The 22,429-nt window shown below is 33.4% G+C and overlaps 1 protein-coding gene across 1 annotated transcript; it reads right to left on the minus strand.

Moving 5' to 3' along the window:
* Window positions 1-365: 365 nt before the first annotated feature.
* Window positions 366-19,011, minus strand: ZSWIM2 (zinc finger SWIM-type containing 2). The gene is made up of 9 exons (XM_007113894.2): window positions 18,847-19,011; window positions 17,646-17,722; window positions 16,030-16,070; window positions 9,414-9,624; window positions 8,104-8,355; window positions 5,121-5,205; window positions 4,311-4,420; window positions 2,106-2,259; window positions 366-1,178 (listed from the first exon to the last, which is right to left on the minus strand). The coding sequence occupies exons 1-9, from the start codon at window positions 19,009-19,011 to the stop codon at window positions 366-368; spliced, it is 1,908 nt and encodes a 635-aa protein (XP_007113956.1).
* Window positions 19,012-22,429: the final 3,418 nt, after the last annotated feature.

The following is a 22,429-nucleotide window of genomic DNA, read 5'->3' on the forward strand; positions in this document are numbered from 1 at the left end:
ACCTGGAAAGAATCCCTGTATGTTACATGTCATCAAGTGAAATGCTTGAAAATAGTGACTCAGGGTAAGGAAAATCTATTTCCTTAATTAAAAACAATTATTTTAATTAGTGTAAAGTCATATGTGAAAGTTCTAAAAATTATTTATAATTCATAACATACTGAACATACCCATTAAGATACCTAATTCATTAAGTCTTATAAGGAATGAGGCCATTTCCTTTAGCTGTAGGTCATTATTCATGGACAAGTAGGCAAAATAACAACAGAGAATATTTGTCAAGAGTATATAGTGTTTTTATGTTCTACAAAAAAAATTTTTATGTTCAATATTCAAATATTTTCTGATTTTAATAAAATACGATTTTATAACTGAACTCCTTCCAATATTAAAGATAGCTCAGTACTTTTTGTACTTAAAGGGTGAGGTATAGGCCTTCTGGATAAATGACTACATTTTGGTCTAATTTTCCCCATACAATTATTATACCTCTTAGACAAACTAAGCTTAGTTGTACCCCAATTGACAATAAGAGTTAAATCTTCTGGAGGCAAAGTATTTGGTCTCATGTTGTCCTCTCTTATTTTATTACCAAGAGTCTTCTTTGAATTGTGGTTAACACGTTTACAGTCTTTGTTTATCTTCTGGCTTTGACCGACGTGGTGCTTTTTACTGATACATGGGTTTTCCACTCCAGTTGGATATATAATATTCTTGTGATCAATAGAAGGAAAAAACGTTTGAGATGATATTTTTCCAAAGGGTCCAGTGGGTAAATCTTGGAGATAGCTGGGGAAATGTTGGCTAATTTTATATTCATAGATTGATTTTCTTGAATTTGAATCATCTACTTTGACAGAATACAGATCATCTATTGTTATATTCTTATAAGTATCTATTGGACTTTGAGGTGTATTCAACTTTTCAGAATTACGCTGAGGTATGATAGGTAAAATTCCAAGTCCATTTTGTTTTAAGACTAATCCAGTACCAGGAATAAAATGTTCTGGCTCTTCCTGTTTTGACAGATGAGTGATGTTTGTGTTTGAAACAGACTGATGTGCATGTCCATTCACTGCTCTATCTTTCCAGATTAAAGGGTTATATATAACTTGTCCATCAATAGGGCATGAATTGCACTTGTGGAGTAACCAAATGTCAATACATTTCCTATGAAACTTTAAAAAATGTGATAAGTTAATCAGAGATATATTATCTTGTTTATAATGTATACTATCCATGTAAAATTTTCCCACTTTCATTATTGTGTTACTTTTAACACTGTTTCATAGTATTGGAAGGTAATAAAATTCATCAAGTTTTATGGAAATATTTTGAAGTTCTCTTAAAAATGTAATTGGTTAGAGATTGATCTTCATTTTCCACATTAAAATGAAAAGACTTCTATGGATGCCATTTTTGCAATTTCATTAAAAACTCATTACTTATTCAAGCCATTAATTTCACTGTTGCTTTCTAATGAATGAAAATTATTAAGTAATAAAAATGTCATAGCCAACTAGAGTTGAAAATTGATATGATGATGGAAGATATAACGTGACAAATCACCTTCTAGGGAAGAAAACAAATTATCAGTCATTATAAGTAAGGGTGACTCTAAAGCTATAAAAGTTTGTATATTAAAACAACTTTATCTCAGAAAAAACCTGGTTACCACTACATAGTGATTCAGCAACTTTAGACTTTGATTCCAGTAAGTTCATTTGAAATAATAAAAAACTATGTCAAATTAAGCATTTCTGTTTCATCTAAAGAATCATAAAAATAACATTAAAAAGTTAGTATTCTATAAGCCTTTTCCTTTTACAGGTAACTAAAGTAGATAAAAGAATCTAACTTAAAGTGCCATTTTATCTTTCCTCAATAGTTTATACAGAAATGAATCCTAATTAATAAGAATCCATCCTTGGGGGGCAGAACTGCCTTCTCAATGGTCTCCGCTCTAGCTTTCTGCACACACTGTTCAATTTGAACATCTCTGCTCATAATTCAACTAAAAAGTAAAAGGAGAGACTTAAATTGCCACTTCATTTGTGAAAACTGGCCCTACAGGGAAAGTCATACTAAAATGATTTGACTTCTACCTTGTGAGTACATGGTAGCAATCTTGTATGCTGACCAGGATGAAATGCCTTCAAACAAAGTCGACACTGGTAGCCTGGAGCAAGCAGCTTACTATTCTTTGTGATTAGTAAGAGAGGCAGTGACCTTACCACGTGTTTTGGTGTGTAAACTTGGCTGAATGAGAATAAACAGAGAGACATGAATGGTCATATGTGATTGTAGATAAGGAAATAATCAATAGTACAGGTAATAACCTCCAAATAAATAATGCGAATGAACCCAGTGCTTTCTAGAACTGAAGATAATAAATCTTGTACATTATAAAGTTACAAAATCTGTTGTATTGATCTTGAACAAGATGGATCCAACTTCAACATCAACTTCATAAGGAACAAAATTTAATTTAGTCATTTCAAATAAAAATACTAACCTGAAATTTTTTGATTAGCACTTTTTAACATCAATGAAACCGGAACATAATTTTGGTGAGAACCATATACTCAAGTTATTTCAGAATGAGCCAACAACACACAGACTTGTGTTTAGAAAAATACAACCCAATTCACTCTGTCATCTGGTAGGAAGTAAGATGCGTGGTAAACCATATTAAATATTCCAGGCTACTATTATAAACTGGTAGGTCATAATCTATGAGGAGACTTATTTCACTTGGGGTATATGCTTATAAGTTCTGTATTGTTAGACCATGTTAATGAACTCTAAAGATACCAACCCCATTTTTGTACCAAAAGTACCAACAAACATAACTAAGATTACACAATGTAAATCTGATGCCACTAGCAACTGATAAAACAGATAAAACAAATATTTAAAAACAAAATCTTGGTTAATAGGTTAGATGCATTCCTATTATTCAAAAGTCATTCAGAATAAAGTTCAAATATATTCTTTAGAAAACTTTATACTTCTCATTACTCTTCAGATAAACTTTCATCATGCTACAAAAATTGCTTTTACCAAGGTCATTTAATTGTCAACTAAAAAAAATCTGTGTGTTCCTATTATTTCAGGTTGTTAATCACTTTTTAAAAAAATCTTGAAACTCTCTCCTTTTATTTATTCAATTTTCTCTGCCTAGAATGTCCTACGACCCCTAATATTCTCGTCTCACCCCACAATATCTCCTAAACCATTAGTTATACAATTTATCATTCTAATAGGTTGAAGTGTGATACCCAGCCAGGGCCAAGGGAAATGGAGATGGAGAGCCTTTGTATAGGCTCCTTTCATACCACAAAGCATTTTATGCTCCACAAGAGTTGTGGTCTCTGAAGTGTGTGGAGCACCCACAGGGCATGGGCTAGATATACACTGGGTTGGATAGAAATCTATTTATCTATCTATCTATCTATCTATCTATCTACTATATATATGTGGGATAGAAATACTTATATACACACATATATATGTATAAACAAGCACAATTTTTGTTTGGTTAATTCATTGAAATTGTCCTTTAAAAGTATTTCAGTTTTATCCCATCCTATTAAAATGAGCTTTGTATATATTTTATAGTGTACCTAATATGTTAATTATACATGGTACGTTTAATTTTCTTTAACTGATACGAAGTATGGCAAAAGGTTTGGATGACTGTCCACTAGTCAGGGTTTTGAAATACAACAAATCCCCTTAGCACTCTCCTTCCCTGGGGGTGGAATAGAGGGCAATAAGGAAAGAAAGACTTCCTTCCCGTAGAGGCCATTTACTTCAAAGCAAATCTCAAAGCTCCCTGTATTTTTTCTTTACATAACATATATCAGTTCTAATTTTACATTTATTTAGATGATCACTTAATTGCTGAGGAAACTAGATATCCCTAATACCTAGTACAATCTCTGGTAGAATTAATAATAATAATAGACAGCATTATTTGAATATTTACTGTGTGTATTAATTCATTTCACACGCACAAAATTCCTATGAGACTGGTTTTATAATTATCCCCATTTTAAAGATAAAAATGTGGCAAGGAGAAGTGAAGTAACTAGCCCAAAAGTTACATAGCCAACTTATGGTTGTACTAGGATTGGATTTAAGCATTCTGACTTCAGAGCCTTGCTCTTCACTTGAATACTATGTCACCTAGTATATACAATAAGTACTCAATATATATTTATTGAATAAAGAAATGAATAAAACTTATCCGAACTGAAAAATTATTTAAATAACCCAAGAAATATAAATTTCACTGAGAATCTTACCCTTGCTTTTCTTGAAAATGTGGCATCTTTTCTATCTCATTTTTAATATCTATATATTTTACAGTTTCATCTGATCTTTTTTCCATCAATCTCCATTTTTGATTTCTCTTCTGTAATAGGTAAAAGGTGAATGTTACTTTGCAAACTGTGGAAGCTTTTATCTTGTGCATTAAATCAGTAGGCCGTGTATCAATAACATAATAATGTAAATAAATACTCATCATTTTAAAAGATAGCTTTTTAACACATTAAAGAATTTGCAAATTGTTAGTGAGTCTAATATACTGTTGCAAAGCTACTATAACATTACTTTTTAAGGTAAAAATATTTATCTATTAATCAAAAATGGTAATTGTGGATGTTTTATCTTGTGTAGTAAGTAGAAGGTAGCATTATTATTCAGCATCAGGAGATACTTATTTACTTGTTAGATTCAAATGATAGCAATAAAATTCCATGACATAAGAAATTTTAAAACCGTAAATGGTTGTCAGTAACATTATAAGTCATTTTGTAGTGTTGAGATCTTTTTTTAAAATGAATTTTCAAGCTTGATGGCCGTAATTTCTGTCCTTAAGATTTATGTATGATATCATTACATATTTGCTATTGTGTTGGATTTTATAAATTACCAATGTAAGAACTGATTGCCTATAAATCCTTATGAAAAAGAGTTATCCAAAAATTATGGTCTTTGGTTTTTATTCAAACAGTCAGCTCTATTCCAGAGGGTTACCTATTCTTAGATTTTACTTAGATTTACAACAGGAAAATACAAACACTATATGAAATTCAAGATGGATACTGTACCTCACGAAATGTAAATGAGTGAGAAAGATGGCAGCAGCTATCAAAACAATCCTGGCATAAGTGATATTCTATACATTTGGTACACCTAAAAATGCAAAACACCAAAACATACAAGAAAAAAATACAATTATTTTGATTGTTTTTGGTGAAAAATTCTGGCCAAGATTTCCTGGGAAGTATGCAGATATGACAAGGCCCATCTTAAATCTCACCCCATATTAGCTTCCTGTTGCTACTGAAACAAATTACAACAAATTTAGTAGTTTAAACAACACTTTATTATCTTACAGTTTTGTAGGTCAGAAGTCTGACATGGGTCTCAATGGGTTTAAAATCAAGGGGTCCACAGAATGGCACTTTTTTTTGGAGGCTATAGAGATCTGTTTCTTTGCCCTTTCTTCTAGAGGCTGCCCACCTTCCTTAGCTTAGCTCGTGGCACTTTCCTCCATCTTCAAATCAAGCAATGCAGCATCTCTCTGTGCCTTTCTTCCATAGTCACATATCCCTTTGACTCTCTTCTTTGCTGCCCTCTTCCACTTTTAAGAACTCTTGTGATTATACACTGAGCCCAGGCAATCCAAGATAACCTCCTTATTTCAAGGTCAGATGATTAGCAACCTGAATTTCATCTGCAACCTTAATCCCCCTACAACATGTAACCTAACATACAGGTTCTGGACATGAGGATGTGGATATATTTGGGAGGGCATTATTTTGCCTACCACATATCCCTACCATGATGTCTTCCTGGAATGCTTTATCTTTCATTTATCTCTTTTTCTAAGTTCCTTTAGGATGTACAGCCTATTGGACATTCTATCATTTGATTACCCAGTGTTTTCCTATTATTTCATGAATGTTAGAGTTATACTTAGCAGAATACTTCTTGAAAACAGGAATTGTACTATATTCCTTCTCTGTCCTCACAAAATAGAAAAAGGTATATGTATAAAAAGTTTGCAATAAAAATCATTGATATACTAAAAAACTTCATTTTCCACAAAGCTCAATCTAAACATGTATCACTTATAAAAATTTTGCCACAAGCAGAGAATTTTAATTTACTTTCAGCAATACTCACCAAAAATAACATTTCAAGCAAATAGTTATTTTCTTACTCAAGTTATCACAGAATTAGAAGACTATTTCCAAGAGAAATCTGGGAAAATATATCCTTCAGACATCTTAGAAGCAGCAAGTATTAATTTATTCATTATTACTGTTTATACATACAGGGAAGAGTCTTAATAATTAACATCAACCAATCAAAGCAATGGTGCGGTTTATTCAATACATCAAATTATGCTGGGCTACAAAAAGTTAAGTATCTCTATATTTTAATATATATATATGATAGTTTTGGAATTAACTTCTTAAAAGGTAAGTAGCTATATTATGAAACTTTAATGAAGAGGAACTGAAAAGCTTTCTAGTTTACCTTATCTCCTACTCAAACCATTACTAAAACTACCAGAAATAGTTTTTTCAGGCTAACAGCTGAAATGTTAGCAGTTGAGGGAGTGGAAGGAGATATGGATGTGAATAATTGTGAGCCAAACGCATAGAGAAGTTATTCTGAAAGGAGAGTGCAGAGCAGCAGGCAGGAAGCAGAACAGTGGAGAATGCCTGTATTGCGGGGTAGTAGGAAGAATCACCCTTGGGGACAGAAAGAGCAGTCAGAGGGACAGAGGAGAGCATCGCCATTAACAAAATATTTAAAAGCAAGATTTGAGATAATTTACCAGAGCCACTCACGCATTAACAATTTGAGGAATACATCACTATAAAAACTGAAAATTTTACACCATGGCTTTCACCTGTCCTTGTCACCCCCAGCTGTTCCTCCCAACCCACCTTTCCACACGTTACCTTAGCCCCTTATTGTTCTTACCCACCCCTCTTGAAAAAATTCAGATTGCCCCCAAAATGGCTGCTAATGCAAAATATCAAGTCTTTCCTTTTTCTAGAATTCTCTTTAACCAACATTCTTGAAACTAGCTGAACACCTCCTGCTAAACCTTATAAAAATTCTGCCCTTCTTCCTCAAGTGAGCTTTCTCAGGCTTGCTGTTTTCAATAAAGACTTTTGCTAATGGTGCTCTGGTTGATTTACTTCTATGTGACACATTGAGAAAACATAGGACTAAAACAGTTTAAAGGAGAAAGGTATCATTCACCATTGGGGGTAATTAAAAACAGTTTTATGGTTTTATGAGAGGGTTTTAAAAATATTAATTAGACTTATCATAATGTAATTCCAGGAAGACTGAAAAGTAAACTGATGCATTTTAGAAAAAATTTTAACAAAGCTAAAGCAAAATATTTTCTTCTTAACATACAGTTAAGACTTCAATTAAGAAAGCACAATATCCCAAGCATAGCAATTAATTGATGTTTTATTGTGGAATTGTGGGAAAGTTTGAGGAATACTCAAAAAGTAATGAAAATTTCTTTCTCTAATAAGTATTTTGTTGTTGTTAAGGTATAAGATGTGAAAGAAAACAAAATATGCATCATTGCAGTTTGGAGTTGGGGAACTCGAGTTCAGTTGATCTAGTCAATATCCCTCTGGCTCAATCCTCGTTTTTGGCAATGACCTCATTGGTGGTTCAAAGAAAGTTACAGGGGGTGAGAGGTCTATCTAGCTGGGCTCTGAGCTTGGAAACTCATTTAGGCCAAACTACAAAGCCTGTGTTCAGAGCTTCCAAGAAAAGATGCTACTTCAGACTCTCAACCTAGACTGGAATGCAAAGCCAATACTCTGTGTGAGTAAAGAAAATAAAACAACTGAAATTCTTAAGGTACTGGGATGACACAGATCACTAGTCTGAAAATCCTAAATAAGTAGCCATCTTTAGGGCAAACACACTATATAAAGGAGGAAAAGAAGAAGGCTAAATGACTAGTACTCTAATGTTCAAAGTTCCCTAAAATTAAAAAAAAAGTTAGACTACAAATTTATAATATTACTGATTGATACTTACTTATAACACTTCCCCTCAACTGGAAATTGTTGACAGTTATTACAGGGAATTCCAAGGTGTTTGTCTAGTCGTTCTTTCTCAGCTGTAGTCACAAGTTTGCTAGAGTTTTTGAATTCCTCTAAAATAAGTTTTAATGGTGCAAAGTCTTTCCTACACAAGGGACATTTCAACATGGTAGTGTGTGATATCTTATCCTGATAATTAGCTAAGATCTTCATGCATTTTATATGAACACTATTGCCACAGCCAAACCTGTTAGAAATAAAATCCAAGTTTAGCATTTGTATACAGAAAAGATATATATATATAAGTTTTCTGTGCTACCATCTTTATTTCCTATAAAAATAGATTCTGAACTGATTATCCAGATATAGCTTGATTACACACATAAACACTATTTTATCTATCTAATCTAATCTATCATATTTAATTTAGTACATCAGAATTCCAAACAAAATCTTTCCCATTTCAATGAAATGGTGGTAAAATATTTTGCATCATTATAATATTTTTCATTTTTAAAGTGAGAATGCATATAGTCTTAACAAAAAGGAAAATTATAACAATAATTATTATTTTTAAATAAAAAGCATCACTGAGAGCAGGGGTGTCAACTTATTTTTCTAGAAATCACACAATATGACTGTGGTTGTACCCAATAAATATCTGCTGAGAGAAATAATATTTTGGGAAATAGTAATTTTAAAATATGTAAAAAAGCAGCTATGTGAAAAAAATACAATGTGGATGAAAATTTTGGTAAATAATCAGGAAAAAAAAAGAATTGAAAAGTTCAATATCAAATGGTTGCCCAAATTTTCCAAGTCCAAATTTACAGTGCCTTTGAAGAATAGTTAAGTACAATACTCTCAATAAACATTTATGTATAAGTGATATTTTGAATTATTTAGTTTTAAGGATAAAATTTAGAAAAGTTGAAGAGAATTTTTATCATTTTAAAGTAAAATAATCTTCACTTTCAGAAAAATTGTAACTACTCTAAGCTGTGGCATTTATTCATGTGTATAAAACAGAAACATGAAAATTATCTACTTTAATAACTTAAAGTGAAAAAGTAAATAAAGTGGAGTTATTTTTTAACTTTCACCCTTTAAAATGTAGCCCAGAAATATTTAGAGTTAGAACAGGACCTCTCACGACATGTTAGGAAATAAAAGAAGGCCAATTAAGTATAATTGTTTAAATATGTATTATTTTTCTATCAACATGTTTCATAACATAATATATTACAAATATATTAATTAGAATTTTTCCATAAGTTTCTAGAATCCAAAGAAAAATCATGTCACCTGCAAAAGGTGACAGGAAGCTTTTTCTCTAAAAGTACTTCTTGACAAATAGAGCAGATATCATCTGAACTAATTTCCTTCTGTTTAATGTAACCATCTTCTTCAATCTGTGCATTTTCATTTTTCATTCCTTGTTGGGGAGTTTGAACTCGATGTATCCCTCGAAGCAAGTCGCTGATTTCTCTTTCCACAAGACCTAACTGCAAAGCAGCTAACGATAAATTCCAAAGTATTAAAATTCAGTGGCAAATTGGAGACAAAGATACAACTTACGCGGAAAGTTAGCATTTTTTCCCCAAATATCAGAAAGATTGGTTGAATTATTACACTGACATTTACCACTTTTCGTATTCGTTTCAGAGCCAAAAGGTCAGAAAAGAGTCATTTACAAAAAGAAGTTATCTCTTGTTTTCCTGTTACTGAAAAGAGTCAGTGTAACCAGTGCATTATAAAGGTTTCAGATTGATTATATGACAGTGCTCCTCCTTGGATTGGGGCTATAATCATCTCTTACATTTTGATCTGTTCTCTTGTTCATAAACAAACATTTATCATCATACAGGAGTATTAAAAGAAATGGGCACAAATACAGAAAGGAGAAGAGAGATTCGTGTAGTTAGTGTAATTAACATTTGTTAGATGAATAAATTAGTAAATAGATAATGAGAGAGCAAGACACAGTTGCGCCTATTTTCCTTAGTTTTACATCCCTAGAAGTGTCTCGGTAGCCACATTCTTCATAGATTTGGTCAGTATTCCTCAGGACAATCTGTTAGGAACTATATTGCCTATACATTTGGGATACACAGTCTTTGATTCTGAATTTTCTCCATCCTGCTGTCCTTCTAAGAAATAGTATACTAAGTGCATATAGTTTTTTTTTTTTTTTTTTGCGGTACGCGGGCCTCTCACTGTTGTGGCCTCTCCCGTTGCAGAGCACAGGCTCCGGGCACGCAGGCTCAGTGGCCATGGCTCACGGGCCTAGCCGCTCTGCGGCATGTGGGATCTTCCCGGACCGGGGCACGAACCCCTGTCCCCTGCATCGGCAAGCGGACTCTCAACCACTGCGCCACCAGGGAAGCCCCAGTGCATATAGTTTTGATCAAGGCATCCTAGATTCCCTTTTTCTCTGGCCCATTCCCATGCCCCTCCTCTTTCCCACTTCTTAACATGCCATAATTTAAATGCCAGTTGTTATTGGTCCCCTTGAGTTCTATTCATTTTATATATTCTTTAATACATAGAGATTAAAAAATCAGTTGCAAGATAATGAAAAGCTCCATTTTCCCTAAAAAGATTACCAATTAAACACTAACAATACTGAAAACATCACAGTTACATTTCAATACAGAAATCTCTGTTCCTTGTCTGAGGTGTTTAATGGCAGGTGGAATGTGGGAGGATATCATACTTTAATTAACCATTACTTTGGAGGATGAGGGCTATTTGTCACAGAGACACAGCAACATCTGCTCCCTAAAAAAATGAGGAGGAAAATGAAGAACAAAAGATTGTGCTTTGGGGGATAAAGATTCTCTAGAGCAGCAGAAATACTGAAACATAAAATTTCACAAGAGGAGCTGGCTACAAACTGTTCTATGTGGTATAACATGAATTGGAGAATAAAAGGGAGAAACAAACTCTTCTGAAATTAATTTCAGAAGAAAAATTAATGTATGAGACTATAAAAGAATATTCTTTTATAAAGGAGAGCAAGACAGCTAACCTTATCAGATATCATAATGTATTATAAAAAAAACAAAACTCACTATAAAAATTACGAAACAAGGATGAAAAGAAGCACTATTTAATAGCTGTTATTGAGATAACGAGGTAGAAATATGGAGAAAATTTAATTACTTCAAACCAAATACCAACCTCCAATTTATATCAATACAACTACACGTGGATGCTATAAAGAAGAATAAAAATAAAATAGAAAAGCTAGCAGAAAAAAAAAATCTCTAAAATACTACGGAAGAAGGCTTCCCTGGTGGCGCAGTGGTTGAGAATCCGCCTGCTGATGCAGGGGAACCGGGTTCGTGCCCCGGTCCGGGAGGATCCCACATGCCGTGGAGCGGCTGGGCCCGTGAGCCATGGCCGCTGGGCCTGCGCGTCCGGAGCCTGTGCTCCGCAACGGGCGAGGCCACAACAGTGAGAGGCCCGCGTACCACACACACAAAAAAAAATAATAAAACTATGGAAGAAAGACAACCTTCAAAGTATCAAAACAATATACATGAAAAGTAAAAATGGTCAGATTTAGCAACACACAAAAATCCATATACATATATATAAAACAAAATTTAATGAAACCATATAAAAAAGAATTATGACATTAGGAAGACATTTGCAAAGAGGGGTAATCCTTATATTTAGGAAGAGTGTGTAGTTTTATCCCAATAAATAAAGAGCCAAAGTTTAATTTACACATGTAGTACAAATATTAAAGTCAACAGATGTTCAATTTCATTAATATCAAAAGAAAAGTGAGTTAAAATCAAAATGAGGTGCAGACACAGAATAAAATCTAAATAAAAGGTAATAAATGAATAGAATGTTACATCTTGTTTGCCTTAGGTTATTTTCTCTTTTTCTTTGCAAAAGTTCTTTCAGGGCATTTTAGATTCTAAGGGTATATTAGATGTATGGAAGAATGAAAACTATTCCTTACTTAATTTACTAGGAATGAATAGATTACTATGAACTTTGTATCTGTTATTTTTTCCCACTTTGTGTGACTTAGTCTTTTTTTCTAATATTCTAGAAATATTTTTAGCTTTTCAAAATATTTCCATGTATCTTTATTTTCTTTGGAGACTTAAATATGCTGTTAATGTCTTCCCTTTAATGCTTAAGTAATATGGTTAAATATGCCTAAAACATGAATCCAAAAAGCAAAGCTAGCAGAAAATTGATATACTGCTGAAATCATAAATCAGCAAAAGTATTGCTATAAAGCAATACCTATGGGTGACAGACATAAAAATATTAATACTTAAAAAAAGGAAAAAAAACTTGAACTCACAGATACAGAGAACAGATTGATGGTTGCCAGATGTTGGGCCAGGGGACGGCTGGGAGGTAGAAGAAATGGCTGAAGGTGGTCAAAAGGTACAGACTTCCACTTATAAAATAAATAAGTCATGGGGACATAATGTACAGCATGGTGACTACAGTTAATAGTACTCTGTTGCATATTTGAAAGTTGCTAAGAGAATAAATATTAAAAATTCTCATCTCAAGAAAAATAAGTTTAACTATGTGTGGTAATGGATGTTAAGTGGATTAACTGTGTTGATCATTTTACAATATATACTTACATTGAATCACTATGTACATCCAAAACTAATATAATGTTATATATCAATTATATCTCAGTAAAAAAATAATACTTTTACTGCAAGATCCAGTTAATGAGACTTCAGGCTACAGAAATAATTGAGAGAAGAAAAAGTTTCATTTACAAAGAATATAACAGGTAGTCAGAAGTAAATTAAATGCCTAAAATGGAAGAATGTTAAATAAATTATGATATACCATACACTAACATGGTATATCATAAATTTATTTAACATTCACTGATGACTTGAATGAGAGAGACTACATAGCACTGAAAATATAAAGTAACAGTGTGTGACAAAAGCAGAACACAGAATTCCCACAGACTATTAGGTATACATAAATACAAGGTCAAAAAAGAAAATAGAAAATAAAAAGTTTATTATATCTTTGTGGTGGGGATTTAAAAAATTTTCCTAAAATGTAGTTTTTATTTTAGCCATAAATATTTAATTGAAAAAAGGACAAGATGGCATTTACTAGACGTTGTATTTAGGAAAAACCATTAGGTAATAAAGCTAGGTTTTACTGGGAAGCATTTGTTGGGTGATGGGAAATAATATTCAGTGTTCAAAAACTGATATCTTTATAAAAAATTCCTATGTAATCATCTTTATAGGTCTTCAAAAATAAAAGAGAGTCTCAGGTTTCTTGTATGCAACACTAGGGCACAAATAATTGTTTCCAGATTTGTTTTAGAAAAGAATCTATGAATGATGTTCAAAATGCTTCTGCTTCACTACCTTCTTCTCCACACTATGTACATACTTTACATAATATTTTAATAATTGTTTATAGCTTTCTTTGAATTACTTTAATTTTCAAACTTTCATTTAAATGATAAATTTCAACATTATTGAGACTTATACTTTCTTTGAATATTTGTGCACAAAGGATTTTCGCAATGTTGAGTAGCTAAAACGTCTTTTAAATATGAGGCATAAAAAATATTTTATTTTAGTAGGAAATATAATTTTCAAAATTAATATATAGGATCAAATTTAAACATTAAAAAAATTTCCTACTATAGGGATATTTATAAAAAGAATAAGATGTGGTTTCTGCCTTCAAGAGCACAAAGGATAATATGATATAAAGTATTAGATTGATCCATATGAAATTACTATTTTTGTAGATGAAAAAATAGTGGCAATTCATATGATTCAATTTATTAAAAACATCACCTAGTAGAGTTCCTGACTAATATGCAGTACAATAAATATTTGTTGAATGTAATTGGGTAGAGCTGCACTGTTCAATATGGTAGCCATTAGCCATATGTGGCTACTGAGCACCTGAAATGTGGCTAGTGTGACTGAAAATTGAATTTTAAATTTTGTCTTATTTAAATTTAAATGGAAAACTGATAATCTATAGTTTCTGGAAAATTTATGTTTATAACAATTTGAGTATTATATGAATTTATTTTTCAACTAAATATTTTATGATGTCTAAATGCAGATCAAGCATTTCCAATGAAAATATAGTGTCTGAGGTGAGATGCATTGTAAATGTAAAATGCACACTAGATTTTGAAGGCGGGATGAAAAAACATTTAAAAATATCATAATTTTTATATTGATTACATGCTGACATGATATTTTGATATATTGGGTTAAATTATGTTATTAAAACTAATTTTCCTGTTTATTTTTACTTTCTATAATATGTTACCAGAAAATTACATATGTGGTTCACATTATATTTCTGTTGGGTAGCCCTAGTATAGAAGCTTGTGAAAATGATATGGAAAATAGTGTTGATAATAACTAAGACTTTGGAGAGGATGTGAACATTTAACTTCAGGTGTATACAATGGAGAAACAGAGAAGAAAACAATATCCATGAACTCATCCAACCTAATTATTGTGTACGAAGGGATTGGGAGAGAGGATGAAGTACAGAGTAGGTGACATTTCAGAAAGAACCTTTTGTCTACAATGTGAAGGAGAAAGCAACAAAGTGCAGGTGCTGGAAACAGGGAGGCTACAAAGAACAGTACTAAGGGCTGATGAAGGTTGAACAAAGGTAAGAATGAGGATGGGGAAGTAAAATCACTGTTGAGAAGTAGGTAGGATGTAACATAAACAGGATTTGTTTATGAGAGAAGAGGATGAGAAAGGAAAAACAAGAAGAATGCCAAGGTTTCTGGCTTTGGAGACTAAAGAAAAAGGAAAGCCAATATGTGAGGTAGGGAATACAACAGGAGAGCACATATCGGGGGGAATTTACTATTCAAAATGCCAGTGGGACCTCCAAAATTGTGGTGCTCAGAAGGCAGCTGGAAATACTGGTCTGCTGATAAGATGTGGAAATCACTGTTACAGAGGTAACAGGTGGAGACAGAAAATATGAGATGTTTCTAAGAAAATGGGTAGAGAGAAGAATACAAAAGAAAAATCCCTGTGAAACACTTATATTAATTTATTATCTAGTAGGACTTTTAAATGTCAACTGTGCTTGTACTTATATAATAGTTGGGGGGAATGAACTTGCCTAAACAGAACCAATACCCTGAATTGAAAAAAAATTGAAAACTGATTATCACTTTAATTCTTTATGAATATTATAAACATTTATTAATAAATGTTAAATGCCTTTGCAGTTCTTAGATGAATCTAGTATAGGTTAAGTAAATCTTTGCAGGAAACATTTCCATAATGATAGCATCTTTATTATAAAATGTATAAATCTAAATAACCTGTGATAGAATTATTTTTCTTTATCTTTTATATTTGAGGACTCTAGAATTTAATTTTAAATTAAATTTCAAATTGAAAATTATAAAAAATTTCATATGCCTGACTTTAAACTCAATGTAGGTACTGACATAAAAACTATTTAACTGTAAAATACATATTTTTTTGCAAAAATCTTGTCAGTAAACATTTTTAAATGAAATTATGTATCATGTCAACTATTTCTGGGACCTGAAAAATTACATTTGTCATTTTTCTCATAATTAAAATAAATTTAGATACAGAAACTACTGTAAATCCTTGCTTAGAATTCATGAGGGAAAGTTTTTCTACTGAAAACCTGGCCATTATTTCACCTCATTTTTTATTAAGTGCTTTTTAATGTGAAATGGCATATAAAGTTACATTTTTTGTTAAATAGGAAGAAAAATGTTCCAACTCTCTTAAATGTAACAAACTGTGTTACAGTTTTCAGATTGTCTGGACAATAACTGTCTAAATTTAGAATATGTCTAAATAAACAATTATTAAATTCGTTAACTTCAAATTAGTAAAAACACACAAACACAACTTACATTCATGATTCCTTGGAAGCCTGAATTTTTTCAACAAGACCCTAATATTCAAAAGTAGAAAAACAAAATAAAACATTTATTTCTGACATAACCTCAAAAGGTATTATTAATTTTAGAATAGGAATGGCGTTACAGAATTTATATTGCTGAAAGTGTTAGGGATAAACTTAAAATTCTCATCAGTTTTCTGTTACAAGAGTTGTTAAATTTTTGTTTTAAAATAAGCATATGTGAAAAAAGTATGATACATGGAAACAAAAGACATTTGCAGTAAAGAGATTTGTCTGAATGAGTCCATGTATTTCTTTATGACATAGAGTAGCTCACAAAGAGAGGTTAGTGAGGGAATCTAAGTATTCACAGCACTCTTTTTAAACTTCCCTGGAAGTTTCTTACTCCTGGAAATGGAGGAATTTTCTGGATAGAGTAACAAATGACTGTTTTCCTATACATACCACTTTAACGTATGACAGAAAAATACTTTCAAATATCACCAATTAAAATGGAATATGACTTTTTTTTAAAAAGTGGGAAATATATATTAAATTCTTACTTAAATATATTAAATATACTTTAGTATGTTAAATACTTGGATTATATTTCCATTAAGTTTATGGTAAATATACTGTAAAAAATAAGTTACATTACATAAAAATCAGACCAGAATGCCCTTGCTCTGAGGAAGCTGGCATAAAATAAAAATGGAAAAAGCCTATTTTAGGTATAATAATAAAACCAAATTGCAAATTTTGAAGGGACCATATTTTATATTTTTATGCTAACTAGAGCAAATAACTTGTGTTAGTAGATGCTCAATAAAAACTGATCAAAACAACAAAAAATTTGGTAAATAAAAGCATTAAAAATAACAGCTATATGTATATATACTGTTTTCTAACCTATAAAGAAAAGCATTAGAAATATGACATACACACTTTTCTTAATTTCTTGTTTGATTTTTTTCTCTTAAAATATCAATTACAAATTTTCTATAATAATATAATTAGTGATTGGTTGGTATAAGTATAGTAGGTAAATAAATGAGTTGATGTGGGTTTAAATTATATGGAAGGAATTTTTTTGTTTTTCATTTCTGGGATCACCTACAAACAGGTTCTGACTAGAGGAAAAATTTTAGATTTGACAGAAGTAATCTTCAGCAGAGTCCTACTTCAATCTTAAAAGATTCATAGTCAAATGCTTATTGAAAAGGAAAACAGTAAAATTTAAAAATATCATAATGAACCATGCAATTATCATCAGTGATGTGAACAGGGGAGATTTTTTGTTTTATTGTTAGATTTCACCTTTGTACATAATGAAAATCTAAACATTGATTTTTTTCTTATTAAAAACAATAACATTCCAAACATGTAGAGGTGGTAGTATGCTTACCTCACCTTAATTTTGAAACCGCACTTAATTTTTAAACCTCACTTAATTTTGGGGATGAAATAAAATATCCAAAACGATTGAGAAGCTACAACCATTTTACCTTTAAGTTCTCCCAACACAAAATTTCTTTAATCTTGCAGTACTCAAGCCATGAAAAAGGCAAAACATGTAATATACCAAGATGTTCCTTTGTGGAAGATCTTCATTACAATGTCACTTACCAGCATATATGCTTACAAAGTTCCCCTCCTTTCAGAAATATGGAACAATTACAAACATGAGGATTTCCTAGAGAAACCTTCAAAAGAAAAATGCATACTTAAAAAAAAGTTCCAGTCAGTTTTTAGAGTTATAGAGTAAAATTAATAGATAATTGGATTAAAAGAGATTTCAAGAGCTATTTTAGTCTAGGTGACTCCAAAAGGTTGAACATAGTCTACTGGAACATCTTAATTCTTGACACAAGTCTAATTTTTCACTTCCTTATTCTTTGCCTTGTTCAACAAATTGCATTGTCAGCTAAGACTGTTTTTAAGAGACCTACATTCAGGCAAATGAAAAGAAATCTAATTTTAAAAACTTGAAAAAAAATCTATAAATTTTTAACTGAAAGGAAATTCTACTTTGCAATGGAGCTAAAGACCTTTTGTAAAGTAGTTCTTCTGGGGTTTTTGTTTTGTGCGTTTCAATTGGTGAGTTTATTTAATTTTATTCAAGAAAACTAATTTTATTCACCAAGTCTATACTGGCTTAAACTATTTATTAAATGCCCTAAGGGTTATAAAGTGAAAAAAGGACGTCTGAGATAAGCAGCATGACACTAAATTAAAAATTTTCAAGTCAACTCCTGGGAGGTAGAGTGGTGGCTGATTTTTGAGTGGTGAGAGTAGGATATGCAAATATGAAATATCTGTGGTCTTTCAGCAAAATTAAAAAGAATTTTTATTCATTAAGACATTTCCAAGAAATCACCATTTAAGCCATACTTTAAAAGGGTCTTGTTATAGCTTCAGACTGACTAAAAAGTAAAGAAAACCCAATTTTATTTATTTAGCAAATATATACGGCTTGTAAACAGATTGTACGATTTTCATTTCGTTTGAGTTACAGGGTTAGTGACTGCTAACGGATCTGAGAACGCACGTAAATGCAAACCATATATTCAGATAAAATGTCTCCTGTTTTTAAACCCAGAGATCAAAGGCCATCATCTTAGAAGAGTTGGATGCAATTTGGAGTCCTAACCTCCAATAACGGAACTTTTCTAACAAATACTATTTCGCTCTGCAATGTGCCCATCTTTAGAGTCTGGAACACTCGCGGGTGGGGTTCGGCAGCGAGTGGCTACATACAAGGTGGGCCTGGGGGGACCGCACGGGTCGGCCTGGCAGGGAGCCGAGGCAGGTTGGGGGCGGTAGTTACTCGGAAATCTCTGTTTTCCGGCTCTTCCTCTCTCAGTAGAAAGGAGGTGGGGCCCATCTCTCGTAGGACGTAGATGCTGCTGCTCAGCGCCTGGTCTTGTTGCCAGCTGAGGCGGTCGCTAAAGTGTCTTCGCCTTTCAGAGGCCTTACAGCCTTCGCGAAGCATCTTGCCTGGGTAGGGGCGAAGGCAGCCCCTCAGCAAGGCTTTCAGAGTCGCCCGTCGGTCTCCATGACAACCGCGTGTCCTCCCGTTGCCTTGGAGACGGCGGTTGAGTCGCAGTGTCCCAGAGTGCCTTGCGCGGAGGTTTGCTTCCGCAGCTCACACCCGCCCCCACTCCTTCCTGAAGCGACACTCCTGACTGTAGAGTGTTTCTAATACCCAAGTGGCTGATTTAAAAGCTGGTGGCCAAAGTCATCGCTGTCAAATCTCTCGCGTTCCTTCTGCTGGTTCTTCGCAGGCGGGGGCTTGTGAATTCTGTGTTAGGATAGTCGCACAACCCGTTTACAGTTTGGGCTCTGGATGCTGAAATTATCCTGTGATGATTCATCATTTTTATCCGAAAGCCCAGAGTGACTGTTGACATTCAACAGTGTTCCACATTTTCCGATTGCTTACTAGGTGCATAATCTGAATGAAGCGCTGGGGGAAGAGCAATGATGTGGAAGACAGGATTTTAACCTGGGAAGTTAGACTCTTAAGTAGAGATGTGTGTGTTGGTGGGGGGATGGTCTTTAAACGAGGGGAGCATCTTTAAATTGCATGTTTGTATAGGGATGTGTGTTTGAGGTGGGGTGGGGAATCCATGCCCTCTAAATTTACAAACCCCAATTTAAGGAATTAGCTACGCAATGTTGACTCAATAGTTCAAATTGTCTATGAGCTTTGTTACTACGTTCTAGGAGAGCTGTAATACAGTATGAGTCAAGTAAAGAAGCCATATTACTGGAATATCTCTTTAAGAAACTGAAATCAGGAAATAGCCAGTTGGTGGCGCAAACATAAAGATGGGGGATATTTGTCCCATTTTATCATGGGAGGAACTCACAACTAGATTATGTCAAGAGCAGGAGGGAGAAAGTGGCCAGAGGCCCCAGTATGAAAGATGATGGAAATGGCAGCTTTCACATGTGAGACATCTGGATAAACAGCATCTAATCCTAGGTCTAAGGTTTTAACTTAACTAAATTTTATCTCTACTCTCCTATTTTTACTAATAACAACTAATGTACATACTACCATACTGCCAACTTTACCATCAATTTAATGGTGCTAGATGTTAAACATTATGCATTAAGAAAAAACTTCATATTGAAACCAAAAGAACTTATAAATTGAATTAACTTTATTTATTTATTAATATTTATTAATACTTATTAATACTTATACTTTATTAATACTTATAATTAAAAAAACTCCAAATAAATGACAATCTACACTTTCTAAATGATAAGGTAAGGTTTCAGAGTGAAGGCACTTTATTCAACCACCATTTCCCTCTCTCTCCATATACACACATACATACATAATATATCTCCATATATATTACGTATATTATGTATATAGTTATTTAAGAATTACCTTGAAGGGAACTTTAAGAAACAAACAATAGCAAATAATTGTTCAAATTATTTTTGTAAATAAATAAATTGTTTTATTTATTTATTATTTATTTATTTATTTATTATTATTAGGTAATAATACTTGCTACACGTGTAACTGATAAACACCATTCTCAAAAGATCACATCTTTAAGACACAATTGTCATTATGTCAACTGAATATAGGTTCATAAAATCTATTTTGGGGAATGATAAAAGTAACAGTATTCATATTTTTATTTATTTATTTTTGCGGTACGCGGGCCTCTCACTGTTGTGGCCTCTCCCGTTGTGGAGCACAGGCTCCGGACGCACAGGCTCAGTGGCCATGGCTCAGGGGCCCAGCTGCTCCGCGGCATGTGGGATCTTCCCGGACCGCGGTACGAACCCGTGTCCCTTGCAACGGCAGGCGGACTCTCAACCACTGTGCCACCAGGGAAGTCCAGTATTCATACTTTTATGGAAATTAAAAAGAGAAAGCACAGGTTGCTAGACAGAACTTTAGCTATAAGACATTTGTTTTTGTATCTGTCTGTTACGAGTATTAGGCCTGGGAATTGTATGAAAGAGAATGCCCTGAGTGGTTGGGAAGAAGAATAACAGAAGTCGGAAAAAGTCAGCTGCCAATCTCAACATGGGTGGGTATGTGTGTGTTGGGGCATGAGAGGGAGTAGGTGGAGGGATGGATTGAAACAATGAGCTGGGTTTGGGAAGACTGAGAACATCTAGGGTGTGTGTGTGTGTGTGTGTGTGTGTGTGTGTGTGTATAGTAGTAGTAGTAGTAGTAGTAGTAGTAGTAGTAGTAGTAGTAGTAGTAGTAGTATGCTTACTTCTGAAATAGTGTTAGGGAGGTACAGGCTAGTAGGAAACTTGAGTTTCTAGCTTAGTGCCCTAAAACACGATAAGCAATATGCAGAGGTGCCAGTGGAAGACAAGTAAATGAACTGGAGGTAATGCCCTGGTTCTCAAGGGGTAAAGATATATAATGAATATAGGAATTTGTGTTTACCCCTAGAGAATGGTCACAAAAGAAAGGCAGAATACTAGTGGATACAAAGAGGGTGCAGAACTCAATGACTTCAAGACTGGAAGCAAATAGAACCAAGGACTCTAGTGGGAGGAACCAACATGATACCTTCCATTAAAAAAAAAATCCAATAGGTCCAGCACAACTCAGTGATTACCAACAGGTGATCAACAGTGGCCACACTGCAGAAGTGACCAGCAAGAATCCAGGGGACATCGTATGGATTCAAGGTCTCCATCTTTTGTCATCAGACACAAGGTTACATAAGCTTCACTTTCCTCAAACACTCATATACATTTGTGGAGAGAAATAGGTGATGGGTAGAAAACTGAAATGCTAAACATTTTATCCTTAACAGTGACCAAAGTAGCCTTAACATTCCTCTCACCTTGACTAAACTTCAGACAGATTTCTTCTGGACTTTAAGTCCCTAACCTCCCTTTTCTTAGAGCATTTACTTTAGAAAACTTTCAATTGTAAATTCTTTCACTGCCCCTTTGAGATGCAGATTTTCTCACAGAATCTTGCCAGTTTTACAACCTAGTAATATCTTTCTCAAGAACCTGCTAGCCATCCCTTTGAAATAGAATCAAGAAAGATATTGCTCCTATCTCCCAGTTTTTGTGGCAGAGTGGAGCCTAAATTTAATAATCACCAAATAGCAAACATAAATGGTCTAATCGCAGTGACATATCTTATCCTTAAAGTCCTCCAGTACTTTCCAACTAGCTCACCAAAAGATTCAGAACTCCCACCTTTTGTTCCAGTATAGTTGAGGTCAATCTCTCTCCCCTGCTGTAATGTCTTGAATAGACTTCTTTGCCTATTTACTCTGCCAGTGCAATTTTTCTTTGGCAGTATATACCATTTATATAAAAAGACTTTAAAAAATCAGACTAAATGAGTTTATGAAGTTATGCTTCCCCCCCCGCCCCGCCATTAGTGGAGTAGTGGCTAG

Source organism: Physeter macrocephalus, chromosome 2 (genome assembly GCF_002837175.3).
Source record: "Physeter macrocephalus isolate SW-GA chromosome 2, ASM283717v5, whole genome shotgun sequence".
NCBI lineage: Eukaryota > Metazoa > Chordata > Mammalia > Artiodactyla > Physeteridae > Physeter > Physeter macrocephalus.